This window comes from Toxotes jaculatrix, chromosome 23 (assembly GCF_017976425.1).
Source record: "Toxotes jaculatrix isolate fToxJac2 chromosome 23, fToxJac2.pri, whole genome shotgun sequence".
NCBI lineage: Eukaryota > Metazoa > Chordata > Actinopteri > Toxotidae > Toxotes > Toxotes jaculatrix.
Window position 1 is genome coordinate 10,606,785 of NC_054416.1, and position 18,289 is coordinate 10,625,073.

General features: G+C 42.0%; 2 protein-coding genes across 6 annotated transcripts; one reads left to right on the forward strand and one right to left on the reverse strand.

The window, feature by feature from the left end:
* Positions 1 to 48: 48 nt before the first annotated feature.
* Positions 49 to 4,310, forward strand: fam113 (family with sequence similarity 113). Its single transcript, XM_041031170.1, has 8 exons — positions 49 to 64; positions 542 to 623; positions 868 to 947; positions 1,260 to 1,492; positions 1,746 to 1,896; positions 2,517 to 2,760; positions 3,489 to 3,695; positions 3,902 to 4,310. The coding sequence occupies exons 2-8, from the start codon at positions 551 to 553 to the stop codon at positions 4,048 to 4,050; spliced, it is 1,137 nt and encodes a 378-aa protein (XP_040887104.1). The 5' UTR covers positions 49 to 64; positions 542 to 550; the 3' UTR covers positions 4,051 to 4,310.
* Positions 4,311 to 4,992: 682 nt separating this feature from the next.
* On the reverse strand, positions 4,993 to 17,240 carry LOC121176991 (dynactin subunit 1-like). Of its 5 annotated transcripts, XM_041031169.1 has the most exons (32): positions 17,087 to 17,240; positions 15,296 to 15,361; positions 14,983 to 15,177; positions 14,815 to 14,896; positions 14,683 to 14,714; positions 14,435 to 14,455; positions 13,843 to 13,866; positions 13,144 to 13,227; positions 12,514 to 12,666; positions 12,251 to 12,274; positions 11,601 to 11,798; positions 11,233 to 11,437; positions 11,030 to 11,108; positions 10,603 to 10,762; positions 10,365 to 10,469; positions 9,980 to 10,171; positions 9,737 to 9,853; positions 9,483 to 9,635; positions 9,224 to 9,384; positions 8,843 to 9,011; positions 8,628 to 8,696; positions 8,313 to 8,525; positions 7,921 to 8,082; positions 7,567 to 7,698; positions 7,340 to 7,465; positions 7,069 to 7,211; positions 6,755 to 6,921; positions 6,374 to 6,495; positions 6,102 to 6,297; positions 5,899 to 5,972; positions 5,718 to 5,807; positions 4,993 to 5,584 (listed from the first exon to the last, which is right to left on the reverse strand). In XM_041031169.1, exons 2-32 carry the CDS (start codon positions 15,335 to 15,337, stop codon positions 5,447 to 5,449), a joined length of 3,828 nt encoding a protein of 1,275 aa, XP_040887103.1. In that variant the 5' UTR covers positions 15,338 to 15,361; positions 17,087 to 17,240; the 3' UTR covers positions 4,993 to 5,446. The 5 variants fall into 5 exon arrangements, with proteins under 5 accessions (XP_040887103.1, XP_040887100.1, XP_040887099.1 ...); XM_041031166.1 differs by lacking the exons at positions 13,144 to 13,227; positions 13,843 to 13,866 and having other exon boundaries at positions 6,374 to 6,492; XM_041031165.1 differs by lacking the exons at positions 13,144 to 13,227; positions 13,843 to 13,866.
* Positions 17,241 to 18,289: the final 1,049 nt, after the last annotated feature.

Sequence of the window (18,289 nt, forward strand, 5' to 3'; positions counted from 1 at the left end):
AGCGTCATCAAATTGGATGCACTTGCGTCTAACGGAAAAAACGATGGCAGAGTCGAAGAAAACTGTAGGTGACAACTTTTATGTTTTAGCCACAGAGTGAAATAATTTCCATGCATTTTAACCTGCTCGAGTTATCAAACTACTTTACAAGTAGCCTGTTGGTGAGGATATAGCGGTTTTGATTCCTGGAACCAAAAACGTCGGAACGTTCCAGTAAAACTCGCTAACGATAAGCTAGATTTAAATTTTTTTTACAGAGAGATATTATTGGTTAGCGTAAGTAGGTATCTTCATCTGTTAAATCACTCTACAATTTGCTCCTTACTTAAGTATCTCTCCAAAGTTAGTTCTATACCAGAGCTAATTTGCATTACGGAAGTTCGTTAGCATGCTAATGCTAATTGAGTAACGGTTTTAGCTTTGGTGGCTAAGAAAGTCTTTAGCCGAGGTTTATCACTCCCGTAAGCAAATGTAAAGCCTACACCACTTAATGTCAGCTCATTTTTGAAAAAAAAATGTCTATAATTTTTCTATTTAACAGAACGAGATAATGAAGAGTGTGAGCCACCGGCAGGCCAGTCAACTGCTCCACAACAAATTCGTTGTGGTGCTCGGAGATTCCAGTAAGCTGTATTTAAGTTCACCCTCTCATTCAAATTATTATTGAACAGGTATGCAGGTAATTTCAAAATGATTCCTCTTGCCCTGGACTGAACTAGCAGGCAGATTAACGAGCATTTACATTTAATTTTAACAGTCCAGTGAATTTATATTGGCTCTCTAGGCACCCTTTGTTAGATTGTTGGGTTGTGGACATGGATGAACTTGTCACACTGCCAGTTTCAGACAGTCTGTGTGTTTCCTCAGTTCAGCGGTCTGTATACAAGGACCTCGTTATGCTGCTACAGAAGGAGAACTATCTCACATTAAGACAACTCAAGAGCAAGGTAAGGACTAATGTTAACTAGGTTTACACACTGATAAAAAGAAGAAGAGCGGGAAGCTCTGATATGAGAGATTTGTATGTCACTTTGGACAAAAGTGTTTGCCAGCTGAGTAAAATTACATATTCCATAATCATGACATGAATGTTTTTGTATTGTCATTATTATAGACTGTAATCTCAGAGAGTTCATTGTAGCAGCATCTCCACTTGAACTTAAAGTTGCTGTTTTTTTGTCTTTTGTCATGAGACTTGTTCTCAGTCTGTTTTCCTATTTGTTCCTGTTGTCCTCGCTCTCATGTCTTTGTTTTTTCAGGGCGAGATGAGCTTCGAACAGGACTGCCTGGTGGAAGGGGGCTGTCTAAGTCCAATGCACAATGGAACAGAGTACCGAGAGGTTCGGCAGTTTCAGTCCGCCCACCACCTGGTCCGCTTCTACTTTGTGACACGCGTCTACTCTCGCTACATGCAGAGCATCCTGGACGACTTCCGCAACGGCTTGAAACCAGATGTAGTCATCGTCAACTCCTGCGTTTGGGATATTTCAAGGTGGTTAGACAAAAGAGTAACTATTAATATTAGCAGTACTATTACAAGTAAGACGTACACATACATTTACCCTATCAAACTGTGATTTGGTTCAGTCAGCTGATGCCGAGCACTGGGTAAGTTAGGCTGTACCAGGATAAGCACCTGAAGCTGTGGGTCTAACCTCTTCCCTGGTGTGAGGTGTCACTAAATGTGTTCTAAAAATTAAATTTTATTTTTATGGGTATGTCTTTGTCTGTGTTTGGGTTTGTAGATACCATAGCCGTTGGATTGATGACTACAAGGAGAATCTGTATAGGTTCTTTGAGAAGCTGAGTGGGATTCTGCCAAAGGAAACCCTGATCATATGGAACCTCACCATGCCGTTAGCAGAGAGGATCAAAGGTGGTTTCCTGGTGCCTGAGGTATGTTGTCGCCAAACAGGTGTATCATAAATAGACATGGAAATCCGGTCAGTTGCAAAATATCTCTTCCTACACTCTTTGGGAATTCACATGGTATGTGGTATGTAACCGCTAAATATAAAGAGTTTTTATGTATTGATGAGTAATTTATTTTATTAGTCCCACCAATAGTAGAACAATACTTAATGCCTGTGGTAAAACCTGTAAGTTTATAGTGAAGTGGGGATCATTATAGATATAAACTTCCAGCTGGTTTGAAAAGAGGGCATGGGCCTGACCTCTCCTTCTGGAAGTTATTTGTTTGAACTGTTGTTTTATACCTGGCAAAATAATATAAGCAGCAGAGAAGGAGAAATGCAGCCTGTTTCAGTGAGTGTGAGGACAGTGATGGAGATTAATGACTGTAAATTGTTTGATAAAATGCTTTTTCATTTACAACTTTGTGGACTGCTGCTGATAACCCTCTGGCTCCTGCAGGTTGTTGTTTACAACCCTGCCCATGCTATTTCCTGTCCATCCTGCTTTTGGCCACGTCATGCAAGTATTTTGCCAGGCAGATTGTTTTTTTTTGGTGTGACTGCATCATTAGTGCTTTGTCCTCTCTCCGTCTTTGGTTTCAGATTGAGCACAAGGCCCCCCAGCTGCGTTATGACGTGATCGAGGCTAACTTCTACAGCGGGACTCTGGCTGACGCCTACGGGATGGATGTGTTGGACCTCCACTTCCAGTTCCGATTCTCTCTGCACCATCGTACGAAGGACGGAGTCCACTGGAACGCCATTGCCCACCGCAGGATAACCTCCCTGCTGTTACAGCACGCTGCACAGGCCTGGGGTGTCATCATGCCCTGTGCAGTAGCTGTTGGTGAGGAGGCAGAATGCACACACACAGATGCAGTTATATACTGTACACTCCCACTGCAACACAGGACTTGTGACTTGTGGTTCCCTGCACACTGTGTATAGTGTGCAGGGTGTATAGTGTACTCTAGAACACTTAGAACAGGTATATGAACACTTCATATATTGAGATGATCAGGGAGTTGTGGATCTGCTCATGATATTTAAAAAAATTACATTAATATCACAGCACTGCTTGGACTTAAATATTTTATACTGACAAAATCCCTATCCTTAGGTTGATATTTGTGATTCTCCATTGAATGTCTGCTTGGTTTTTTTTTTTCATCTTTTGTTTCTTTAGGCTTTAGCATGATATTAAATTGCAGGTGGTATCAGAACATTAGATTTCTGAACTCTGCAGTTTTCTGATGTGTGTCTTTCTGTTTGTTTTCAAGTAGAACATGCCTCTAACTACAACTACCCCCCTCCTGCCAACTATTTTTCCAACATGGGTGAGATTTAAAACATATTCACAACGAGGTATTAGTGGTTTTTAAGGTACACAGACTTAGTGTGTTATTACTGGAAAAGTGTCTCACTAAACTCTCACTGCAGTAGAGTTGTCACTGTCTTACACCATGCATCCATCCCCTGGAAGGAATCCTGTTTTACCCCTAAAGTTTTTTTTTTTCCTTTTGTTTTCTGTCATCCCTGCCCCTCTCACCTTCCACTCCTGTCTCTCTTTCACAGAGAGTCACCAAACTCAGAGAAATTACAACCACAGGGAGGAGTTCTACAGTGATTCCCTCCCTTCTGGCTACTTGAACTTTGAGGAGAGCAACCCACCGCAACAGGCATATCGACACGGGGCTGCTGGAGTTAACAGACCTGCCCTCCCACGACAGTGTCCCCCCCCAGTCTACAGACACAAGTACAGACATAGACAGGTTGGACATGGTAAGCATACAGATCATGGCACTGCAGTAGAAACCTTTCTTTGGTCTTTCATACACATGCATGCTTATGATATTTGTTTGAATACGAGGTATTTGTGGGTCTTCTGATGTAGTTATTGAAGGTCTTTATTCACTGTCTCGTATCCGGTGTCTTTGAGCTGCCATATCCACTGCAGAGCCGATTTATATGTTCTCTATGTTTTGTAGGTTTCAACTACATACCCCACCACCACTATGTGCCCTACAATGAGCACCATCATCTGAACGTGATGAGGAGCCGACACAGCAGGCACCACTATGCTCCATACACCCATCACAGACCCAATCAGTACACCCGCAGGGAGAGTTACTACTGAGGTGATTCACACTTGGTCAGATTCCTTTTACTGTGTTATCTAGTCCAGTCTCCTGTATCATCTGCAGTACACTGTATTTCACAACAGTCCTGTTTGTTATAACTCAGAACCATACAAAGGCTTGTAAACCAGAAAGAAGCATTACACATCACTGTGCTTAGTTTGCACACAGATTTTATTTGATTCAGATTTTAAATGTATGTTTCATTTGAAGACCTTTTTTAATTATGCACTTAAAATGTATTAGGTGCTGAGTTCTATTAAAGTTGACACAAAGATTTCAAGACAACTGTTTTTGGCTTATTTTGAAATTAATCACGTACTATAGTTCCAAATTAATGATCCCTCGAATGTCTCACATCCCACGCAGGTCAAGAGTAGTATAAAGATTTTGTTTAAATCCAATCTGTTTGGCCAAGCCAACAAAATGTAATTCTGCTACATTTTGATAACACTCTCTTAACCCTGTGGTATAAAAATAGCTCTGGCTGTAGAACTCCTAGAAAGTCCTTGTATCAAGATCTGGTTCCTAATTAAGGAGGGAATAACTTCTTTCTACTTGATAAACTGGGATCAGTATCAAATTAAAGTGATTACTTTGGCATCGCCAGATACAGTTAGCATGTCATCATGTAATGTACATACACAGATCTTTGTAGCCTGTCACTGTAAGGCAGAAGGCAGTCTATCCCACATTAAACAAAATTAAGTTAATGAGATAAGAATTTAAAGAAACTGGTTCCCTAGACTTCACACAGTTCACCTACACCTGCCATTCTCCACAACCAAAACTGGCAGTGGACCTTCAGCCTTCAACCTTAGACTGTAAACCTTTGAGCAGCTAATATCTGTCAACAGCACATTACAGATGTTATACAGGCATTAAACTTTATATGTGAAAATGGACAGACCCATTCATAAATAATGCCTCTTACTCTGAAGTAGAGTGCTTACTTTTATTGTCTGAATTACTACAAATACAAAAGATACAAAGAGAAAAAAACTAAAGAGGTGCAAGTACAGTAAAAATGACTTGTTAGTTTTCCCCATTTCCACAAAGAGTTGGCAAAATTGGTGCATACAAACTGTTTTAGTGATGAAAACATGACACCTTCATACTGTGACATTCAGGAGTCAAATCCATTTGGACTTAATTCAATATAATCAAACACCAATCAGTTTTACGTGTAATATAAAGACACTGCTGTGCCCCAGTTTTTATTAGTGCTATAGTCTTAACAAATACCGGATACAGTTTCCTGAGAATATTGAAAAGGTAAAAGAGATAAATAAAGGGGAGAATGCTGAAGTGAAGTGGAAGCTGGAATGAGAGTAAAGAACAAAAGCTTTTCTTGATGTGCCATCAGCCTTGGCTGTGGGTGAACGGCACGCCGTCTTAGGCCATGAGGAGGCAGTGCACTTGCTGCAGCTGCTGCTGTGATAGGACGAGGCGGTGCACTTGCTCCTGTCCACGGTTGCATGGAATGGAAACACGTCCTACGAATGTTGTTCCTCCCTGCTTCTCTTCCTTGGCCTGAGAAACAACATAGGTAAGTACACATGATATAATTTTATATGTGCAAACATACCATTTCGTTCACAGAGTACAAAACATAAAACTATCAGTCTTGAAAATGATGGTGTATTTAATCACTGTATGTTTTTACCTTAACAAAGGAGGAGACGGGGAAGGTGGCGAAGTCGGAGGAAGCCTTCGCTCCAGGCTGATATGCGACTACATGTTCAGCTACTTCTCCCTGAAACAGAAGTTTTCATATTTTTGGTTTTTATGTTGCTGTCAGCCTGCTGACATGGTAAGGAGGAGAGATTTAATTCTGAGGTTCTTACCTTGAGTTTGTCCAAAGCGTCGCTGAGGTTCTTCAGTCGAGCCGTTTGCTCCAGGAGCTGGGCACTGGCACTAACTGGAAGAGAGGAACAACAGAAAATGAAGCTCCAGTGACCAAAAGCAAACCAAAAGCAGACCAAAAAGCAAGCTATTTTAAATAGTAGCTTATTAAAAAGGTTAAATAAGTGTGCGCACACACACACACCTGTTGTCTTCCCAGTGATGTCCACCACTTTAAATTCTGAGCTCAGCTTGAGCAGTGTAGCCAGCAGTTGGTCAGTCCTGCGATAGATGCCAGTGTTCAGTCCCTCTGGAGGCATGGAGCTTTCTTTGGACACCTGTGGCAGTTTGGGGGGGCAGAGTGGAGGCAGGGAGGCCAGCTGGGCTCTCATCTTCTCTGCCTGTAAGCAAATACACATCTAGCTCAATAATACAGTACAATACAAATATAATAATACCAAGTCTCAACCAGTGTACCTTGAGTCGGTTGTTTTCATTCTTCAGGTGCTTGATGCCCAGTCTCTGAGCCTCAACCTGCAGCCTGAGGAGAGGGGAGTCCACCACCTGCACCGGCCCTGCCATGGATGGAGGCAGACCTGCTAGAGGGATGGAAGGGAGAATGGTGAGAGACATTTAATCACTATGATGCCCTGTGCTTCTCCTCTGACTTCTCTCGTGTCTTTTTTCTCAGAATTTGGAGACTTTTTTTGTGATTCCCCAAATCTGACTGGTGTCCGGTGGGAATAACACATTTAGCAGTACAAATACACCAGCAGGAAACACATTACCTCATCATCAGTTGGTTAAATTAGAGGCCATCACATTTTTTTAATCAAAACTCGATCTGCAGTAATTTACCTCCTGTAGATCCCTGAACAATGGAGGCAATTCCAGAGGCAGGCGGGCCTCTCAGGCCTTCAATGGTCATCTTTGATTGGTTATTGATGCGTTGTTTCAGCTCTGCCTTCTCTGCCTCCAGCTGGTCAATATCAGCCTGCAGAGCATCCATCGTCTCTTCAAACTCCCTGAAGATGAAGAGAAAAGAGGGCGAGTGAGGAGGAAAATAAGAAGCATAGGAGAGAAAAAGGACAAGTGAGAGAAAGATGAGAAACTGAGATCGGCCTCCAGTGTTAAAATGTGCCAGTAACTTGTTTGCTTCTTATGGTTCTTACTTTTCTTTCTTCTTCAGCAGGGCGAGATTCTCATCCAGTTTGGTCTGAATCTTCTCCACCCGTTCATCTGCGTCTTTGGTGGAGGTGTCCAGCTTCTTCTCCAGCAGGCTCAGACGGACATTGGCCTCACTCAGTTCCTCACCCTGTGGGAGAGAGGTACAGCCATCATCATCAGTTATGCCTGTTCTGTTTCAGCAGGCTTATTTACAAAACTCAATTTCTCAGAGGAAACAGCAGTCAGGTTTTTTGCAGGTGTTTTCTTCACTGTTACCTTGATCTTGAGAGACTTCTTGAGCTCCTTGATGACCGTCTCTCTGTCTTCTAGTTTAACTCCTAGACCCTCAGCATCAGTCATCTCGGCCCTGACGCTGGCTGCTCGTATCTCCGCAGGAGGAGTCTGAGTATGCGGGGGAAATATGATAACAAGGTGAGAAACTGAATGGGGAAGAAGTGATTTCAGAATCTTAATTATGTGGAAAAACTAAGGCATACAAATACCTTGCCCTGAGGTTTGTCAGCATCATACTCTCCTTCCTGCATGGCTGTAGCCATCTTGTTCATGGTGGCAATGACGGAGCTGCACGACTGACGCATACACTCTGGGGCACTCAGGCCTTGTGAGCCATATACCTTGGATGAGAGAAGAGGGCAGAGTTAGATAAAAAAAACAGGAGATAACCCAAAAACCTGGTGCCAACCTAAAGCCAACTATCCATGTCCACTTCTCCCAAAACTGGCATTTATCTTTATATTCCTAAAGCAAAACTGAGTGTTATAGTTACTGAGTGCTGGGGATCATTCATTAGCTCCCAACAGAGTGACTATGAAATAGTACATAATTTTTCACAGTACCTGCTCCACAGCCTTGCAAGCGATATCCTCCAGTCTGAGAGCGTTGAGACCTTCCTGCTCTGCCAGCGGAGCAACCATCTGAGCTCCAGCCGCAGCCACCTCCTGCAGCACGGCCACCGCACGGGTCAGCTGGCGCCTGCACTCGGTCAGCGTCTCTGACACCTGCCAGATGAAACAAGACATGTCAGTCACACATTATACTGTAGATCACTCATGTTTATGTGTGCGTTAGAAGGTCAATAATTATTGGACAGTGTCTTGGTCATACATGACATAAAGACAAAAACTTGCTCAAAGCTAGTTAAGCTCAATTGCCACAGTGCACTTTACTATGTGTATGTATGTTCCTATCACCATGTATGTGTATGGTTTTTCATTTGGAGCCGCCATACCTGTGGTCCAAAATTGAGAGCAGCGGGGACTCCAACCACATCTGTTCCAGGCATGCGGCGGCGGATCTTCTTACAGAATTGTCTGATATCAGAGCAGGAAGTGTCCAGGTCCTTCAGAAGCACAGCGAAGCCAGAGCTCTCCTGACCTGCTGCCAGGAACGCCCGCAGACGAGCGACCTCCACCCCCATACAGTCCAGGGCACTCTGGGTAAACTGGAGGTGAGAGGGGGAACATGGATGAAGTTAGGAAACCCTACTGCCATGTTTTACTCTGCTTGACAGAGAATATTTCACCACTGAAGAAGCTTTAAGTACCTTGATGTGGTCAGCCAGCTGCACTGTGCAGTCCTCAGTGTGATCTGCCAGATGGACACTGTACAGTTGCTGGAAAACAAAACAACATTGAGTTACTTCTCTTCTATAACAAACACTGCTATCTGATTAAATTCACAGATGTTTGTTTATTAGAGACTAATAATTTGAACTAAAATTTTACTTAATTTAATGTAAAACCACCAAGTTTTTGTTACCTGATAGTACTTGATGGCTTTAGTCAGGGGTTCCACATTAACAGTCTCGTCGAGCTGGTCTTTATGCAGCAGGTCGATGAAATAATCCAGGGAACGCTCATGGAAGCTCATTTCAGAGTAAAGTGTACCCATGCGCTTAAAAAGCTCCACGCTGCAGGTGTTTAGAGCCCTAGAACCAGGGCAGGGAAGAGGAAAAGAGTGGAGGTAGTAGAGGAGTATTGTTAGTGAATAAAGGATTATATTATTTATTATTACGGCCACAGATTCTAATTATTCTAGTCAGATATAATATTTGTGATAAAATATGATTCTCCTTGTATTTCCAGCATCCTAGAGACAGTTTTTTTCCTAACACATAAGTGATGGAGCTGTGGTGCATACTGTTCATATTTGTGCAGGGTGGCCTGCAGCAGGCTGAGGGAGTACACCAGCCCTGAGGCAAAACTGCGCTGTTCTCCAGGAGACCCTCGGAACTCAGTCCCCTGCGCCAGGTTCCCGTTCAAGTCAAACTTCTCCTGGGCCTGTTTGCTGATCAGCTCAGCCTGTCAGGTACAAGGATACAAACACCTACAGTATTAGTTACAGAAACAGACAGAGCAGAACAACCAGAATGTAAATGAAGTCTCACACAGCTTCATACCTTGCAGATGAGCCTGGGGATAAGCAGAAGGACCAGTATACAGTCATGATCTCCACCATGACGGAAGAAGGAGTCTGGCATGAAGGAGGTGAGGAGGGACACCTGTCTGTTTGATTGAGCCACCTCCATTTTCCTCAGCTCCATCTCAATAGCCTGAAGACACAAATTATTCATTTTTTAAGTAAGAGAATGAAGGACAATGAGCACACTGGTCTCGAAGTAAAATCCTATCAGTCTTAATCCAGGCCTCCTACCTTGGCGTAGGCCTTGGTCTCTGCAAACTTGATCTTGAAGTCAAATAGTTCTGCAGGTGGTTGTTGAACTTGTTCAGCATTGGCATTCTGCTGGCTGATCAGCTCCCTGTTGGCATCCTAATGTACAAGGGAAAAAAAGGCACATACAGCTTTAGGGCGTCCACTTGCACAAAATGTAGGGAAAATGTGTCCACGTCAAGCTCGCTTCATATAGCATGAGTGCTTTGCCTTCTTTCCACCCACCTGTAGCCTGGTGGTGAGCTCTCTGTATTTGTTGATGGTCTGCTGGTAATCAGCGACAGTCTCCTGGGCAGCCTCCACCCTTTTTTCAGCCTCTCTGACTTTGGCACCGCTCAGGTCCAACTGCTCTCTCAGCTCCATTTCTGTCTCCCTGGCATTCTCCTGGAGCTCATCATTCATCTCGTTGATCGCCTCCTGTTGGTGCAGGAAAAATTCTGTGAAGGACCTAAGGCTGTGACCATACTTACACCATAATGTCTGAGATGTAGTAAAATGGGAATCAAACTGTAAACACTTGCACATTACGAAAACAATGTAATGGATAGATAATAGAAAAAGTTAACTTGTGTTAATATTGAAGATGAATCATAAACAGAGCTGCACTGACCAAATCAGTGACTGTTTCTCTCAGCTCTCTGACTTTCTCCTCCAGGTCAAGGTTCCTCTCCGTCAGGGTCTCAACCATCTCCTCAGACCCCAGAGCAGCATCCACCTGGTACAAGTACGTACACACACACAGGGAAGCATATATGTACAGTTAAATTCTAAGAGGCCAAGAGTCCACTCTTCTTTTAAATGCCTACATTTAGATGGAGGGAATAAAAAGATTCCCTCCCTGACTTTACCTGCTCTTTCAGTTCATCAATCGTAGCCTCTGCCTGCTTGAGTTCTTCCTGCAGTTTTTCCTTCTGAGTCCTCAGAGTCTCCAGCTCAGTGTTCTTCTTCTCCATCTGCTTCTGCAGCTTCACATGTTCCTGTTTCTCTGAAGCAGACAGGTCACGCATCCTGAGGGGGAACAGCAAAATCAGAACAAGATTTTTTTAATTGGGTGCAGACCAAAGTCCTGGCATCTACAACATACAACTAAATCTTATCATCTTGTCTCTCTCTCTTCTTGTTTCTATTAAAATGTACTGTGTACAGTTCCTACATTGTGATATGAGCATACCACATGGTATTAATATTATTACAACCACTGCTGATAATTTAACAAGTAATATTTTTACTTTTTATACTTTAGTCAAAAGTCTTTTTTTGAAACATTTGACTGACCTGACCAGCGCCTCCTTAAGTCTGCCATTCTGCTCCTCCAGCTGCTTGACATGGTAACTGGAGGCAGCTCCATCTGACCCTGCAGAAGAAAAAAAGAAAACAGCATTATATAAATACAGGAGAGACATAAGACGAAAGAAAGAAAGACAGAGGGAGAGACACAGGTGCAAGAGACTAAGAGGTTTTTAATTTAGAGCATATACCTTTCTCTGAAATCTCATGTCTAAGGATCTCCAGGTCCATGGACAGCTCCTCCACTTTCTCTTTCAGACTGTCCACCTCCACTTGCAGTGACTCTGCTCGCTCCTCAGCCATCTCTTTGTCCAGCGTTGCCATCTCGATGGCATCGGCCGTGTCTGACATCTCTTCCATGTAGCGGTCCTTGGCCTCTTGTGCCTCACGGGCTTCCTGGAATTTGGAGGTACAAAACAAAGTACAAATTAAAGCATCCATTTCATACTTTACAAATATGTATTAATTGCATCTTTGTCACAATATATTTTAAATACCATGATAACACTGTAGTTCAAACTTCTGACAGATTCATCATTAGCTTCAATTCTCTTTATACCTTCTTGACTTCCTTCAGTTGTTTCTGCAGCTCAGCCTGCTGCTCCTGCATTTTGGTCTTCCATTCCTGAAGCTGCTCCAGCTGGATCTTGTATTTTTCAAGCTCCTTCAGCTTGGCCTTGTCCTCTGTCCGCTTCATCTTTAGTGTCTCCAGCTTCTCCTCTAGGTCCTTGACCTGAGCTCGCAGTGATTCCTCCTCCTGAGAAAGAAGATGGGAGAGCAAGAGGACACAACAGGTTAGTAAGATGAAAGATCCTGTAGTTTAAATGTGCAACCTTAAGCAAATTTTAAGGACTCCATTTATTACCCAAGATTTTATTTAGAGGTAGTAAAAAAACATAAAAACACAGATAAATCCCACCACCAAAAACTCACAAGATGGTTTTGCTGCAACTACAAATCATTTCCTCAATTAAGTGACTTCAGCCTTTGAATTCACTCAGAGTACGATGGTTGAATTGAGTATTTCATTCAGTGTCTCAAAAAGTTAAACCATGCAGCATCACCCTAAAATTCACTGTGAGATTACATGACCATAATGAAGTACTCAGGAGATGTGCTGAGAGTCATTTTGCCCACTGATGTTACGAGTTTGTTAGTAAACTCATGCCAGGGGTCACCAGCATGCATGTAGCCATTAGAAAACTCTACCTGTTTGGAAATGGCAGGTTCCACCTGGTCAAACAATGACAACATGGATGAAATGGGACAAGCTCATTAAAATAATGAAAAATATGGAAAAACAGAAACAAAATGATGGAGATGGGATACTGTATACTGATCAATTCCACATGATACTGATATTGTAATGAATTCCACATGAAAATATGAAATATTTCTTGATTATAGATCTTAATGGGCATAATTTGTTCCACTGACACGACAATTGGCTCTTCTAATTGTCAGTGACCCACCTTGCTCGGAGTAGCCTGGACTGGGGCTGTGGATGCCGCAGGCGACCCGCTGGGCTGAGGCACGACAGGAGCTCCCAGTGCACCCTGGTGAGAGGACAGGCCCACCTCACTGACATCACCAGACAGAGACGACGACAGGGTCTCACGAGATGCCTGTTGACAAAGGACAGTAAGTGTCCGGTGGTGTCAAGAGGAAGAATATGAGAGATAAAAGACAGGAGGAAGGAAAGTGTGAGAGAGTGAATTAATCCACTGCAGTGTTACATATTGTAGAAGCATCATTTATGTCATGTTAAGTATGTGAATGTCAATATACAGTCCAGGTGACAAAACAAGAGCTTCCCCCACAGTGACCACTCAACTTTAATGAACCAAGTAGGAGAGTGAATATCCCAGCTGTGCTGCTGTATTCGTCTTGTCATAGCTTAAATGATAAGCATGAAACATTTCAACTCCCCACATGAAATGTTCTTCTAGACGGTCAGAAAGACAGTGGTTAGAGTTTGTGTAACTGGTAGAGTCCTGTATCTCTGCCATGAGGGACTATAAATTCACCCATTTCCAGTGACCAAACATTTCACCACTCCCTGTGAGGCGACAGCTGAGGTACTTGGATAGGACAGAGCATACCATGAGCGACAGGCTGGGGCGGCCAGGGGGACGTACCAAGAGGGAGGGGAGGGAGGTGGCAGGCGTGAGCCGTGGCGTGCTCCACTGCCACAGTGTGATCATAAAGACTGTGTTAGGACTCGCAACGGTTATTTGTAAAACTCAGCTGCAAAGTGAGCCATGCTGTTACAAAATGGACCCTTGTGGTGCTGTTTGCCTATTTATACACATCAATTACCAAGTCAGTGTTTTAATTATTCTCATATTAAACATGTAATGGGTACAAATGCATGACAATCACCAGCTTTTTACACTAACTTTGGAAGATAAAAAGATGTTACTACCACACATGCTGCTTTGTGTCGTAGGACATAGTATCTCTGGGACATCCTTTTTCGTCTAAATAAGAAGGTATTTCAGTACTATTTCCTCAGATTGGAACAAAGCTGAAGGAGGGCCACCTGCAGTCTACACCTCCCAACAGAATTTGTTTTGAGCTCTATATAAATACTGTAATTGTAATCTCAACATTACACTAATATAATCTTGATTATCTACTCTAAAGTATGTCCTACTTATCAAACCAGACAAAAATGCTTTTGAAGCATTCAGGGCATTTAAAACATGAAAACAACAAAACTTTTCAGAATTAACTGCTGTTTGAAATCACTCTGTTTTGATGCTATTTGACCTCCCCCTGTCTGCTGTAGACAAGCTCACCTTGGCAGAGCGGCGGGTAGAAGACTGGAGGAGGAGGAGGTGAGTTGCAAAGAGAGGGACAGACACACACATACACACACATCCAGTCGTGAAGCAAGATAAGAGATTAGCAGTACATAAGAAGCATACCCACTGTTAGTTTATCTCCATTGATCACAGCTTTGATGGCTGCATGCACCATTTAACACCATTTTAAAGAACTGTTATTCTTGAAGACTCAAGGCAAAGGAGCAGAATAAAATGTAAATTCATGCAACAAAGTTAATACACTGGCAAAACGTCACTGTGAAGCCAAGGGGAATGACAAAGACACCATCATGATGACCTTAAGACGGTCTCAGTTTTGGTCTCTTAAATATTAATGCTGGATTCCTTCATCAGAATAAAAAGTAAATAAAATAAAGTGAGAAAACAAACGTCTGGTGCACAAAACGAAAAAGAGAAAATATACTGAAACTACAATGGCAGGTGATGTCTTTATGTCCCGTGCAACAGGTGAAAAGGTAACTTAAATGCAAAGAATGACTTGCCACATTAGTGTGATTAACAACAACCAAGGCAAAGCAAATGTGCTGAATTTAAATATGTCTACCTTCTTAACATTCACCGGTGTCTGAAAAAGGTATTCAGAAAAACACAAATGAAACATCAACCCAAAAGCTCAGAGGCAAAACAGAAACTTGTTTTCATTGAAAAGAAAAAAGAGATAAATTGTGTAAATATTTTTACACAAAGCAGCTCTGGTCATGGACACACTGCAAAGGACACGTCACACAGTGAGGGTTGATACAGTATATATATCACCACTCTTTAAAATGGATTTAGGCGACGGTTGCCTACCTGTTTTGATGTTTTGGGAGTCTCTGGAATGTCTGGAGGGAACAAATTAAGAACATGTTTTATTATTTATTTTCTGTTATTACTATTTACTTTGAGGTTCTAAAGCATGAATTTCAAATGTGACAGACTCACCTTTCTGTTTCAGTGTCTTGGCAATGCCACTCTCAGGAGTATCTGGTGAGGTGGCACTGGAGCCCTCTTCCACCACCTGGATCTGTACACACAGACACATGTGATCAGGACAACATGTATGCAGGGGCAGAAGCAGGAGCAAATCGATAACACATTTTTGTGACTAACCTGCGACTGTCTGACAAATATTCCATGATTTTCCTCACAGGTGAAGTAGCGTTTCCCCTGCACGGTGCCGTCATTCTTGCCTTTAGGTTCATCCAGTATGACACCAACCCATTTGCCGGAGGCGAAGAGGGTGGCGCCGATGTAGGCGACAGTGCCACGCTGACCCTTCCCTGTCACTTCTACTATAGAGCCAATCTAGGTAAGGAAAAGTAGAGACGACATGAAAAGAGACGGAGTTGTTATATGCTACTTGATAGAAATGAATTTATTTATATTTCTTTATTCCTCTTGTGTGTATTGAAAAGTGACCTACCTTTGGAGGTTTACCACTCTCCACTGTTCCTGCACTGCTCATTTTGCTGATCAGTGGGCTGGTCAGCTGAAGGATTTGGGAGAGTAAAGATGGGGAGAAGAAGGTAAAAGATGAGAAAACATGGGAAAGAGAAAGTGGAGGAAGAAAGTGAGTTACCAACGAGAATGAGAAGTAAGGAAGGAGAAGTAGAGGCCATGAAAAAGGAAGGTGAGATCATTACATACCAGTACTGTGCTGTTTAAAGTTCAGAATTCCTTAGGCATGGTATGTTTTTCTATATTAATTAATCTTGGTTAAATAAGCTTAGCTTAGTAAGACTATGTATGCTAGATATACAAAGAGTTTTTTAATATAATATATAATAATATTGTCAACCAAACCTGGACAAGACCCAAAAAACAGCATTGTTTTATGTATAACAATGCCCCATTATTCTCCATGCTCCAGCTATTAAGAGCACTTTTGGGAATGAATAATATTCAGTAACAAGAGAGTCCTAAGGCTGTAAAGCACAGAAACACACTCATGCACTTAGTCATATGCCCTGGACCACAATAGACTTCCTAATAAACAAGCCATATCTCTGCCTTGCTCACACAAAGATGCTCATTCAGAACAAACTAGGACTGCAGCAGAGTTTAATCCTTTAATGGAGCTGTAGGGACATGTGAATTCACACAGCCTCAGTTTTACACCACAGGGCAGAACACTGGGTAGAAAAGGTTTATCACAGCTCTATGATATCAGCTGTAACACAGGATTTTGTTAGTTTCAGAGAAGCAGAGAAAGAGTTTTGCAGAATCCTCTAGAGTAAAAACTACTTCAGATTAAAACAAAAGCTTGCCTATGGGTTAAACATATGGACAAGACCTTCATCTTCTCTACAGGATAATCTAAGTTTACCCAAATTATATTGTTACACAATTTATTTGATGAAGACACAATATGCAACGAGGTGAATCCCACAGCCACTTTCCGGTGAGTGTAATAAACCCTTACTTTTAGTATGTTTAATTAGTATAATGTAATAACTTCTACTGATCAAATGCATTATCAAAATTAGCATTGATGTACTAAATAAGACATTATTTGATAATTAGTGTCTGTTACTCACCCTGGGGGTATAGGAATGCCGCCTGCTCAAAGCCATGATTAAAAATTTATAGTGTTTCACCTTCGGTACAAGGATACACGGCTCAAGTGCTATTTTCCCTCTACTTTCACATCCCTTGCTCTTTTCCGAAGAGAGGAGAGGATAATACTTGAGTGTGATTTCAGGGAGGGATCTTAGTGGTCCATCGCAAAACGTCACAGCTGATTTTAACTGAGGAAAGGGGGGGCCACATCTAGCTGCTCTGTCAAGAAGCACAGATGGATGCTATAGCTTTATAGTTTACATGAAGCCATTTCTGTTGTGATGAGATAATAAATGTACTGGCCTACCAGCTGTATGACAGAAAAGGGTGGGCAAGGTCCAATAGGAAGAACCATCATGAAACACATACAGCTATTTTTGCTTTAACGTTGCAGCATTGTTAGTTCACAAGCCCCGTTCACGATAATGCTGGCAGCCAAAAGCGAAATGACATATAAACTACTCAACTTACGCTTTACTTTGCCCTGTAGGTTTAGTTTGATACCAGAACTGCGTTAAGAGCAAGGTTAGCCTTCTAGCTAACGTTAACGTTAAAACTGGCCAACTGGGCTTTCCATGTTAGCAATGAAGCTAAAGTCAGAAAGAAACGTACTGTGAAGAAGCTAGCATAGAATACCTTTTGTAATGTAGCTTACCTGGCATACACAGAGATTACTGTCTTTAAATGTAAATGCTTGGGGTTATCATGCAGACAAACAATAATCCTCTGTTGTTATTTTTTGGCTACCTAGCTTGGAGATCCAGTGGTTTATTCCGTTTTTTGACAGGTCACTTCCGGTGGACTGACAGACCGGTAAGACGACGAGTGAAACTTAGCGCCCCTGGTGGCTGCACCGACACCTTTAGGTCTGTTTCGCTCATGCTCAGTAATCTATTAAAAAAAGGTTCACCACAGAGGATGATTTGGTGTTTCCTTGAGCAATTGAGTAGATGTTTGCTTACTGAGATTTGAATTCAAACATTGATAAGGATGATTGGGCAACAGTGGCTAAGGCAAGACAGCTGATGAGAAGAAAGGGTCAAGGTAACACAATAAAATACTTAATATTATCTAAGGTTTTTAAACCAGCATTTGTCTTAACGCCAATGATCTGTTGGATTTTTAAATGGAAAACTAAGTTAAACTAAAAGAGTGGAATAAGTTCATCACAGGGAATGCATCATGTGATAACTAGGAGTGGGAAGTGAATTAACATAAGTTTGCACACTAAATTCATAATATGTTTAATAAATATTATGGCAAATATAATAAACAGAAAATAGAAATTAAATTTTATTATATTAGGAATATGAAATGTATCTATGTTAAGATAGTCGTAATCTATATATAACATAATCTATAACAAATCTCTAAATATATTGATAATTGGTTCATCATTAAAGTTAAAATTTTTGGGGGGGTTTTTCAGTTGAAAGTGTGGACCATTTTCTGGTTCTTCTGACATGGATTACATGATTAATCACTGAATCAAAAATAACTTATAACAAAAATAGCCTTATCTATCTACAGATGAATGGATGATAGTGATGTTTTTTCTTTGCCGTTCTAGAAAAGAATGTGGGTTAGTGTGGATTTCCTTTCTGTTGTTTCGGAGGAGAAAAGTGAGTAGGTGTTTACTGAAAACTCAAGCACTGTATACTGTACATTCATACAGAAAAAGTAATCATGTTTGGTTGGGGTTGGACAGGAGATGTGTCCTCTGTCTTTTGCTGTGTCCCCTGGATGCATATTGACTTGTAATTAGCCAGAGGCCCATGCACGGCCGACCAATCAGGTGGCGGAGGAGAGGCTGTGTGTGGACCGGCTGGCAGACACACCGGGGACAGAGCTCCGGCCG

Coding starts and splice junctions, on each gene's coding strand:
- LOC121176991 (XM_041031169.1), bottom strand. CDS start 15,337: ATGAGCAGTGCAGGAACAGTGGAGAGTGGTAAACCTCCAAAG. Junction 14,456..14,682: donor CTCCCAAAACATCAAAACAG/GTAGGCAACCGT, acceptor TACCTTTTTCAG/ACACCGGTGAATGTTAAGAA. Junction 6,922..7,068: donor CTGCTGAAGAAGAAAGAAAA/GTAAGAACCATA, acceptor CTTCATCTTCAG/GGAGTTTGAAGAGACGATGG.
- fam113 (XM_041031170.1), top strand. CDS start 551: ATGAAGAGTGTGAGCCACCGGCAGGCCAGTCAACTGCTCCACAACAAA. Junction 1,897..2,516: donor GTGGTTTCCTGGTGCCTGAG/GTATGTTGTCGC, acceptor CTTTGGTTTCAG/ATTGAGCACAAGGCCCCCCA. Junction 3,696..3,901: donor ACATAGACAGGTTGGACATG/GTAAGCATACAG, acceptor TATGTTTTGTAG/GTTTCAACTACATACCCCAC.